General features: G+C 46.0%; 1 protein-coding gene across 1 annotated transcript; it reads left to right on the top strand.

Annotated features, from left to right (window-relative positions):
• Positions 1 to 872: 872 nt before the first annotated feature.
• Positions 873 to 2,798, top strand: LOC141631344 (uncharacterized). Its single transcript, XM_074444029.1, has 2 exons — positions 873 to 1,880; positions 2,148 to 2,798. Exons 1-2 carry the CDS (start codon positions 873 to 875, stop codon positions 2,796 to 2,798), a joined length of 1,659 nt encoding a protein of 552 aa, XP_074300130.1.
• Positions 2,799 to 11,582: the final 8,784 nt, after the last annotated feature.

Below are 11,582 nucleotides of genomic sequence, written 5' to 3'. Positions count from 1 at the left end.
TACATTATACGTGCGTTAATTTCTTGAATCACTCATAGCCATTGACGATCACTTTGACCCGACGAATTAAATTCTTAATAGGTAAATTTTTACCAAAACAATTTGGCGCCCACCGTGGGGCCTCAGTGATCGATTTTTCGTAAAATTCAGCAATCTGTTCGTTGCCATGTCTGGAGCCAGTGCGAACTCACCCAGCACCCATGGCGTATCTTCTCAATCTTCTGGGGGAAGACCCTCCCAAAGAACCACGGGACCACCACCGCGTCACCGGGGAGAGGCCCGGATGGCCCCTATCAGCGCCTCCCCGAAAACCATGCCGCCACCTTTCAAGCCACCGCAGGTGCCTAAGGTGTTAGCAGCGCCCAGTTTGATGAGATCCAGCAGGGAGAGCAGTTCCAGCAGGACCCAGATTTAGGAGACTGCGTCAGGAGGAATTCCCAAGAAATCAGGAGCCTCATCACCAGACCCAATGCGAGTGGTATAAGAGGGAATGGACACCCTGCACCAGGGCTATCGAAAGCTTGAGGAAGGACAACCAAGATCTCAGAAACCAGATCGCAACAGTAACCCGGTCTAGGACCACGGAAGCCGCGCTGGATCCACCTTCTGAGGTCCCAGTCTCGGCCACTAGTGCAGGATCATCCCGGCAGATTCCATCAGAACCGGTCACGAGATTGGATCTTGAAGGAGTGCCACCCAGAGGAGCTATCGAGCCTAGTGGATTGGGATTCCTGTCTTTCGATCGACCACTCAGCCTACAGCGAACCCCAGGTAGTACTTTTTCTAACAGTCGATCAGGGTCTAACTTGCAGTCTTTTGCAGGAACACCCGCCCAGCAGGTGGCAGGATGAAATCCAGGACCCAGCACTAACATGATAAATCCAGCAGGCGGCCATTTCTCTGGAGGAACCTGGCCAGGAGGAGCCTCTTCTCAGCCGGTCCCAGAGTGGCAACCAGGAACCATCATCCATACAACACCTTTGGCAAGCCAGCCAGGCAATCAAATCCCAGGAGGAGCCTGGCTTGGAGGTACACCTGTTGACTCTTATCCGCCTGTCTCTAACCATCTTGCAGGAACAGGCAGCTTGCTGGAACAGCAGTACCAGGAGTTGAGGGACCTGATGTACAGAATTCCGGGTGTATCACGACCCCTAGAGAAGGCAACACGAGATAGCTACGCAGACTCCCCTTTCGTGGATGACATAGCCCTTGTCGGTGTCCCAAAAGGATCCGTGCCGCCAGCCATGACACTCTACGACGGAACCACGGATCCTCTTGACCATATCAACCACTACAAACATAAGATGATGGTGATCACCGCGACAGGCTCCTTGAAAGAAGCTTGTATGTGTAAAGGGTTTGGATCCACCCTGTTCGGAGCAACCTTGCAGTGGTTCGTCAGCCTGCCCAATAAGAGTATAACCTGCTTCGCGGACTTGGTCAATGCCTTCCACCAGCAGTTCACCAGCAGCCGCAGACCAGAAAAACAAACCAGCGACCTGTATCGGATAGTGCAGGGACCTGAGGAGGCTACCAGAGATTTTCTGAACAGGTTCAACAGAGAGAAGGTGGCAATCCCCCGGTGCGACATAGCCACGGCCATAGAAGCTTTCCGCCAAGGGCTCCACCAGGACTCAGACTTGTACAAAGATCTGACCAAGTACCCATGCACTACCTTCGAGGAGGTGCAGACAAAGGCAATTGCAGTCATGCGGCTGGAAGAAGACTCAGGACCCATGAGAGCAGCTTATGGCACAGATCCTACATACAGAAAGGCACATGTAGAGAAGCAGAACGAAAGAACCAAACCCTACAGCAAGCCTGTGAACAAAGTATCGGAGGGCCCAGGGGGAAAGAACAACTCAGAGCCACCTCCGAAAGTAAGTGAGTATAAATTCTCAACCAACCTTGCAGGTGTACTCAAGGCCCTAAAGGAGATCCGGGGAGTCATATAGCCCAGGAAGTGGACTGAGGAGCGTCCTAACGATAAAAGAGATTCCAGCAAGAAGTGCAAGTATCACGATGACATCGGCCATGACACCGACGAATGCTACACCTTGAGAAGAGAAGTTAAATTCCAGTACGATCGAGGAAACTTAGACCACCTCTTGCCAGGAGGCTCCACCAAAGTTAATTCCACTAATCAGGTTCTGCCTACTCCTTCACCTGTTTGCACTAGAATTGTGAATGTCATTACAGGAGGCTCGGAATTGTGCGGCCTAACTTATTCAGCAGCCAAAAGACACGCCACACAAACTAAAGGAGACAAGCCGGAGTTTTCCTGCAGAATCAGCCGCCAGGACCTCCCAGCAGTCACCTTTGATGAGACAGACGCGCAAAACACTACGGAGCAACACCACGACGCTCTGATCATCACCCTCCCCATAGGAAACTGCGAGGTAAGAAAGATCTTGGTGGATACAGGAAGCTCCGTCAATCTGATTATGCTGGAAACTCTCAAAGGCATGAGGTTCAGCGAGAAGGACTTAGCAACGAAAGAGGTAACTTTGGTCGGTTTCAGTGGTGAAACAAAGCACTCTCTAGGAGAGATCGTCATCCCAACCTATGCCAACGGGGTCAACAAACAGGTAAGATACTTGGTTATCGATGGGCCCTCTACTTACAATGTGATTCTTGGCAGGCCCTGGATCCATGAAATGAAAGCAATACCTTCAACCTACCACCAATGTCTGAAATTCCCAACACCTTGGGGAGTGCAAGAGATACGTGGGGATCAAGAGGATGCTAAGAATTGCTACAGGATAGCCCTGAAACCAACAGCCAGACCGCCAGCATAGCAATTATAGAGCCAGCGCATCCAGGAGGAATATGTCGAGCCACCTCAGGCCGAGCTGGACGAAGTCAGCCTGGACGAGCTGCAACCAGAACGAACCATACTTATTGGGTCATCATGCACAGGTAAAGTCCGCCAAGAACTTATTCAATTGTTGAAAACTAACATGGACTGTTTTTCTTGGTCCCACAATGATATGGTAGGGATAGATCCTAGTATAATAACATACAAGCTGAGCGTGGACCCAAGCTATAAACCTATCCAGCAGAAGAGGAGGAAGATTGCTCCAGAGAGGAACCAGGTCATAAACCAGGAGGTAGACAACCTGCTCGCTGCTGGAAAGATCAGGGAAGTGAAGTACCCGGAATGGTTATCCAATGTGGTGGTAGTCCTAAAAAAGAATGGCAAATGGAGGGTTTGTGTCGATTTTACGGACCTAAATAAAGCTTGCCCTAAAGATCCGTTCCCGCTGCCGCACATATACGCTATGGTGGATGCCACAGCAGGCCACGAAATGCTCACATTCCTGGATGCTTGGAGCGGCTACAACTAGATCAAGATGCACCCTGATGATCAAGAGAAAACGGCATTCAGGTCAGAGCGAGGTATCTATTGTTATAACGTGATGCCTTTTGGTCTAAAGAATGCAGTTTCCACCTACCAACGGCTGGTAAAAACTATGTTCAAAGAGCAAATAGGCCGCACCATGGAGGTATACATCGACGACATGGTGGTAAAATCAAAGCAAGCTGCCCAGCACGTTGAACATCTGGCTGACACTTTCAGCACCCTGAGAAAATATGAAATGAAGTTGAACCCCTCGAAGTGCACTTTCGGAGTCTCCAGTGGGAAGTTCCTGGGATATATAGTCACCCAGAGGGGGATAGAAGCCAACACTGATCAAATCAAGGCGATACTCCAGCTAGAATCACCTCAAAAGCCGAAGGACGTGCAGCGCCTGACGGGACGGGTAGCTGCTCTGAACAAGTTCATAGCAAGGTCCTCAAACAGATGCAGGTTATTTTATGACATCCTATAGAAGAGCCAGAAGTTCGAGTGGACGGAGGAGCATGAGGCAACACTCAGCGAGCCGAAACGATATCTGAGCACTCCACCACTCCTATCAAAGCAAGAACCCAGAGAGCCCTTGTCTTTGTACCTCTCAGTAACGGAGGTGGCTGTCATTGCAGTGTTAGTTCGGGAGCAAGAAGGTGTACAACATCCAGTATACTACGTCAGTAAGTCTCTGCTGCCAGCAGAGACCAGGTACACTTCACTCGAAAAACTTGTACTTGCGCTAGTCACAGCTTCCTATAAATTGCGACCTTATTTTGAATCCCATACTATCTCTGTGATAACTAACTATCCTCTAAAGACTATAATGAGGAAACTAGAATTATCAGGCAGAATGGCCAAATGGTCCATACACCTGAGTGGCTATGATCTGAAATTCGAACCTCGGGCAGCAATCAAGTCCCAGGCTCTAACGGACTTTGTCTCCGACTTTTCCCCCTCCCTCCAGACGCAGGCCGAAAAGGACATCCTCACTCTGGAGGAAGACAAAGGGGAGCAGATGTGGGAGCTGAATGTAGACGGAGCTTCCAACACAAAGGGAGTGGGAGTTGGTCTGGTCCTTAAGTCGCCCCAGGGGGGACCAGCTGGTCCAGGCAGTTCGGTGTGAATTCAAAGCTACCAACAACGAGGCGGAATATGAAGCCTTGATCTTGGGTCTGCAGCTGGCTCTAGATTTGAAAATCAGGCACCTCCAGGTATACAGTGACTCCCAACTTATCGTAAACCATGTCAATAACTCTTATGCAGCTAGGGACCCCACTATGATGGCCTACCTAGAAGTAGCGCAAGAGTTGAAACTCAGGTTCAAGACCTTCAACATTAAGCAAATCCCCAGGGACCAGAATGTGGAGGCTGATGCCTTAGCTGCCCTGGGGGCAACGTTCAAATCAGGTACAATCTCTACCATACCTATCGTCCATGTACTGGAACCTGCAATATCAAAAGCAGGACAAGACGACGAAAGCGCAGCTGGCTCACTACAATCACAGGAAGAAGGGGTGTTAACCAACACCACCAGCCAGGAGGAAGCCGTAGACTGGAGGAAACCATACAAAGATTGGTTGCAAAATGACATACTTCCAGCAGATAAAAAAGAGGTAAGAAGCTTTAAAATGCGAGCTTCCAGATTTGTGCTGATTGATGGTGTCTTGTTCAGGAAATCCCTCGCAGGACCCTACCTGAGGTGCCTGGATAAGGATGAAGCCCAGGCTGTTTTGCATGCTATCCACAGTGGTAAATGTGGAAATCATGCAGGGGGCAGGAGCCTGTCCAACAAGGCCCTCAGGCAGGGGTACTTCTGGCCCATGATGCGCAAGGATGCTATGGAATATGCGAAAAAGTGCGATGCCTGTCAAAGGCATGCGCCAGTCAGCCACCAGCCTGTAGAACCTCTGTACCCAGTTATTTCTCCCTGGCCCTTTATGAAATGGGGAATGGACATAGTGGGACCGCTGCCCAAGGCACCAGGAAACAAGGTCTACATGCTTGCCATGACGGACTACTTCTCCAAATGGATAGAGGCAGAGTCATTCTCCCAAGTTAACGAGGCCTAGGTGATATCTTTTATTAAACGCTACATCATCTGTAGGTTTGGTATTCCATCTGAAATAATATGCGATAATGGGTCTCAGTTTATTGGCAATAAGACAGAAGCATTTTGTGCTAGTTGGAACATTTCATTGCAGAAATCTACTCCCAGGAACCCTCAATCCAACGGCCAAGCAGAGTCAAGCAACAAGATCATAGTGGAGAACCTCAGAAAGAAACTGGAGGAAATTGGGGGCAAATGGGCAGAAGAGCTACCACTAGTTCTATGGGCTGACAGAACCACCCCTAAAGTAGCAACGGGACAAACTCCCTTCAGCCTGGTATTTGGGGCTGAGGCAGTTATCCCTTTAGAGGTCAGGGTCCCTACCCACAGATATGGATGCCTAACAGAGGAAAGAAATCAGGTGGAAATGGCAAGCAGCCTAGACACTGTAGATGAGCTCAGAACCGGCGCCCAGATCAGGATGGCTTTATATAGGCAAACAATGGCCAGGAGCTACAACAGAAATGTAAAAGTCAGGACCTTGCAAGTAGGAGACCTGGTCCTAAGGAAAGTTTTCCAAAACACTAAAAACCAGCGAGCAGGCAAATTTGCCTACAATTGGGAAGGACCATATCAGGTGGAAAGTATCGTTGGAAATAGAGCCTACAGGCTCATGACAATGGAAGGACAAATAGTCCCCAGATCGTGGAATATCGTCCACCTAAAAAAATATTATATCTAAAGTGACTAGAACAGTCAGCAACCAGGCATGCAACCTGCCAGACACGACCCCACCAGGTTCAAGTTTTGCTAAAGTGTTCCTATCTTCTTAAGAGCCACAATTTTCAATGAAACTTTAAAACTTCTTTTAAGCTTCCAGTTAAAAGTTTTGACTTCAAATTATCAGGCTATAACTAATTTTTCAGTTTGCTTTAACACGTTAACTTAAAATCCAAGTTTATCAATGGTACATTTTTTTGGCCTATTCTTAATTTTTGTGTTCTAAAAGATAGGAGCCTGCAAGGACTAATCTGGTGGAGTTTTGTATTCTTACACAGAAAAACATGGACATATGGCTAAGTACCCACAGACCGGATGAACCAAGCTCCCGCAAGTACTTATTATCCATGCAAGCGAGGTTCCTCTGAACAGAGGGGCAACTAGATCCCAGGGCCTCCAATCAACGAGGCCGACAAATAAACAAAGGAAAAGGGTGCACGCACGATAAAATAAAGGTACGCCTGAAAACGGCCGCATATTAAATACGCCTGTAAACGGCAGCATAGTCATAATACGCCTTATGAGGCGAAAATATCAAAGTACGCCCTGCTCCCTTGATCAGAGCCAAAATACGCAAACAGATTATCCAGAAACAAAAACTAACAAAATTTTTAGCCACGCAGGGCCCAGAAAACTAAGATAGAAATAAAATTAAACCTAGGGACCTCGTTAATACAGGAAGACATGCTCCACTCCAGTAGCCGCAGCTGGCACATCTTCAGGAGCAGCAGAAACCGGCTCCTTGGTAGGATTGCCTTCAGGAGCCAGAGTGACAGCTGGATTGACTCCTCCCTGAACCTCATCTTCCTCCGCATCAGGAAACCCATCTTCCTCCTCAAGGGCATCAATTTCAAAATCCGACAGAATTCCTAAATCAACCTTCTCGGGAAAAGAATCGGCGAACAACCTCTCCTCCTCCTCCAGATACCAAGACAGATGCTTCCCCTCCTGGAATTCCTTGATACAGGCAATCTTCATCTCCCAGGATGAGCAGGCTGCAGCGTCAGTCAGGGCCTTGGACAGGTTGGCCTTTTTCTCCCTCAGAACCTTATTCTCAGCGGTCAAAGAATTGTTAGCCTCCTGAGCTTGAGCAAGCTGTTCCTCAGACTCCTTCAGGCTATTACGAACTGAGACAATCTCCCCTCGAAGGTTAGCCTTCTCCTTCCTCTCCTCATCCAGCTGGTCAAGGAGCTCCCTTTTTTCTGTCTGGAGGAGGCATACGTCATCTTCCAGCTTGACAAGCTTCTCTTGGATAAGGAGAGAAATCTGCAGCGACTGGTAGAAAAGGAAAATCCTCAGCAAAAAAAAAAAAAAGAGAGGGCTCCACCTCAAAAGCGTGGTCAGCCTCCAAATCAGCCATCTCTTTCAAAGGCCTCTTCTCCAGCGAAGAACGGGGGCCAGGGAGCATCAACCGCTCTAGGTAAGGCCAATGCCCGAGGGCCCTGGACCGACCAAAGCCCTCTGGAAGCTTCAGAGTCATTTCAGGAAGAGGAGCACAAGGAGCCACAGGAGTAGAAGACCCTCTATTCTCAGGAGGCAGGGACGCCAAGGGTGTAATGTCAACAAGGGCGGAATCAGAAGAGGTAGCAGGCTTCTTTGAGCCGGTGGCCTCAGCATCCAGAGTGGAATCCGTCTTTCTCTTAGAGGCAGGCTTGGGGGCACCACCAGTGGCCCTCTTCCTCCTCTGGGCGAGTATCATTTGTAGAGTGACCTTGGGCCTAGCAGAATCTAAAACCAAAGTGGTCTGGAACCAGGAAAAGGCAGGAGTCATGAAAGTACAAACTGAGCTTGTTAAAGCAAGAAGCAGAAGGCATACCAGACATTGAAACTTCTTCTTCCTCCTCTCCGTCAACAGAGGGTGTGCCACCAGAAGAAAACCCGAGCAAGCGGTTGAATGATCTTTGATCAGGGGTTGGACCAAACAACTTAGTCAAGGAAGCAGTCTCGTCAGCCGAAGGTACCAAACGGTTCAAACCTACACGGAAGAGCAACTAAGGAAAGTAAGCAAACAAAGGAAAACAGTAAAGATGGAATAAATAGATACCTGTGGTAGATCGCCACTCGGAAAACACATAGTCAACCGGAGGAGGGAGGGAATTAATCTCCACAAAAATAAAGCGGCAAAACCAGTCACTGTTATTAGGTTTAGGAGGAAAAACTATGCAATGTTCTTCATTTTCTCGGACGCGCAAGGTCACCTGACCATGTCCCAAGGACCTCACCGTAAAAACATGGCCTAAATCCTCAAGACCAATCTCAGAACCATACAAATCACTTATAATGCAAAGAGGAATCAAGGTGCGCCAAGCATAAGAAGCAACTTGGCACACGGCTAATTTATTCAAACGAAGGAAATCTTGGATCAATTTGGGAAAAGGAAACCTTAACCCCAAAGCAAAAGAATAGAAATAAAAGCAAGTCCACCCAGGCCTCCGAAAGTCGGCTCTTTGACCTAGGAGAGGGACATGCACGACCACATTCTCTGGGAGCCCGAACCATTTCCTAATCATAGGAAGATCGGCCGCCACAAAATCAGAATCACATGAGTGAGTTGGGGTGAGAATGGCGGCAGAAGGGAAGGGATCTGGAGGCAAGTCAGAAGGAAAATCCGGAACGGTGGAGCTAGAAGACCGAGTGTACTTACGAGCCATTTGATAAAAAGCAAAGAGAAACAAGGGAACAAGAATGAAGATTAAAAGGGGGAAGTACCTGACAGAAGGATTTTGGGCAAGGAAAAGAGTAAGTGACAAGAAGAAGAAAGGAGAGTTTATGAGGGAAAAAGTAGACGGTTGAGGAATATGAAAGAATTATGGGGAAAGATGAAGTATTAAAGAGGAAAGTGGTCGGTTGGAAAGAGAGAGGGAGGCAACAGTTGAAAAGACTTGGGAAGTCAGATCGACAGACTCTTTGGCGGCTCCTAAGACAAAAATTCCCGCCTAAGCATGTGATACTTACACGAGAATTTGGGGGCAATTGTTAGAGTCAAAATTTACAATTTTTGGTCAAACGACACGTGGCACGATCCAGTTGGATGAAACCAAGAAATAGGGATAAGTGACGTGGCAAGAGCAGGACCACAAGATTAAAGAAGAGAAAACACACATAAGAAGAAAAGCACGTGGTCAAACAGGGAAGAGAAATTCATGAAACCGCCTCCTACTTTCTAGGTAACGGCTGACTGGAAGTCAGGAGCCTGACCCGGAGGAGCCTGCAGAGACCAAAACCCTAGGAGGATAATTATAAAAGGAGAAGGAAGGCCAAAGGGAGGGGCATCAACTATCAGTATCAGAGAAACCATACCATTGAAATATATCATCCTCAATTAGCTATTGAAAGTCACTGTAACTCCTTACTTGCTACGAGATATTCCGATCATAGTGAAAATTATTGGTGGGATTCCGACTCCCCCCGCGGTTGTTCCCACAACGGGTTTTCCGCGTCACCAAAAACTTCTTGCGTCAATCTCTTTCTTTATCTTTTACATTATACGTGCGTTAATTTCTTGAATCACTCATAGCCATTGACGATCACTTTGACCCGACGAATTAAATTCTTAATAGGTAAATTTTTACCAAAACAGTAACTCATTTGACACATGAAAACAATTGATTAAATAAATGAATACGAAGTAAGTATTACTTCCTCCATTCTCATCTGATGTACCCATTTTATTGAAATACTCCACTTATATATTCAACAAATGGATACATCATATAAAAACGGAAAAAGTATATTTTACTTAATTGATTAGAATTTTACATTACACATTTTTCCTTCATAAAAAGAATGAAATAATCAAATGTGACACTTGCATCATATTAAAATTGAACTTTCATACAAATAATGTGCACACAAAATCTTCCGAGGCATTCATTCATTCATATGCCCAAGGTCCAAGACAAAGTTCTTCAGAGCAGAGTTTTACATGAAGAAGTATCCGGTGAGAAAACATTTTTTTTTTAAAAATAACCACAATATCAGGTGAGAGAGTGACTAAATGTGTCCTACTGATGAGGCCTCATCGACAACTAGGGACGATAAGGAAGCGGCGAACCAACTATCAAGATACCCATATTACTACCTCAGATACATATGGAATTACTACCAAATACACATGGTATTCCTACCGGATACATAAATCGACTTGTGTATCCGCTAGTAATAGCAGTGTATCTGGGCTGCTAATTTGTGTACCTAGAGACCTAGAGTAATATAAATCATTTCAGAAACTAGTCCCAGAATCAGAGTTGTGGTCCCCCCAGATATTATGCCGGTAACGCGGAGCTTAAGCTCTTTTATGATCCCTCCGGAGAATAAAAGAGCCAACTTGCGTTGGATAATAACACCATCGTGGTTGTCTCTCACTTTTCGGTGACTGTCTCGAATGCTTCTTGGATATCCCATGTTAATTTTTTCCCATATCCACCCACCTTTAAGCTGTGATTATACTTTCGAGTTTCACTCTTTTCACTCATGAACCGAAGAAATGCCATATAAATGGGAGCCATGCCAAGCTGGAATGCTTTAAAGTGCAAGCAAAAATACTGACCAAAGGGATGGAAGACCTGAAACGCGATATAACAGTAAAGCAGATTCGTCAAATTAGAAGCTTAAATAATTAAGTGCTCTCAAGCTGGTTCGACACACTTCTATGTTGCATAAGTCACTCAGTCAGTAAGCCGTGACCAACAATTTGCAGCATGAAGAAAAGACACAATCGATATAAAGTGATATGATTCTAATTCCACCACTTAAATGCTCTGAAGTTTGAGCATTTTGAAGTTCAATTCACTCCCTACCACTGCCTGGTTGATAAAACGGGTGAATGTTGATTTAGGTGACTATTGGTGAAATAAGGGGATTTTTAGAAAAGTATTTGCGTAATTTCTCATTTTATGATATTGGTTATACTTTGAGGATAATTATGCAAAGTTATTTATTATGGGAAATTGTCATACTCCCTCTCATCCTCTATTTTCTTCCTCTTTAGTTTGAGCACAAGAATTAAGATATGGAGTATCATATTGATAAAAAATTGGGTGGGTTTGGTGATAGGAGAGATGTATGAATAATTAAGAGTTAAATAATGAATTGTGGGCCACAAATATTAAAGTAAGGAATAAAATAGGATTAAAAGAGTTGGGTGTGTGGGGGTAATAGGAGAGAGGTAGGAATAAAATAAGAGTAAAAAGTTACCAAAAATAGAAAGAGGAAGAAAACCTGAATAACCGTTTTAGGAAATAAGGAAGAATATGATGAATTGGAGGGAGTATTAAACTTGAAGTTTCAAGTGGGCCTCAAAAATATAAGGAAGTGGAAATGAGAAATAGAAGTCCACATTTCTATGTTGGCTATCAAAAGGCGTCAAAGTGAAATGTGTAGCCCAACATGTTACATGACATG

This window comes from Silene latifolia, chromosome Y, assembly GCF_048544455.1.
Source record: "Silene latifolia isolate original U9 population chromosome Y, ASM4854445v1, whole genome shotgun sequence".
Lineage (NCBI taxonomy): Eukaryota > Viridiplantae > Streptophyta > Magnoliopsida > Caryophyllales > Caryophyllaceae > Silene > Silene latifolia.
The sequence above is the reverse complement of the archived record's forward strand: the minus strand, read 5'-3'. Positions and strand labels throughout refer to the sequence as shown.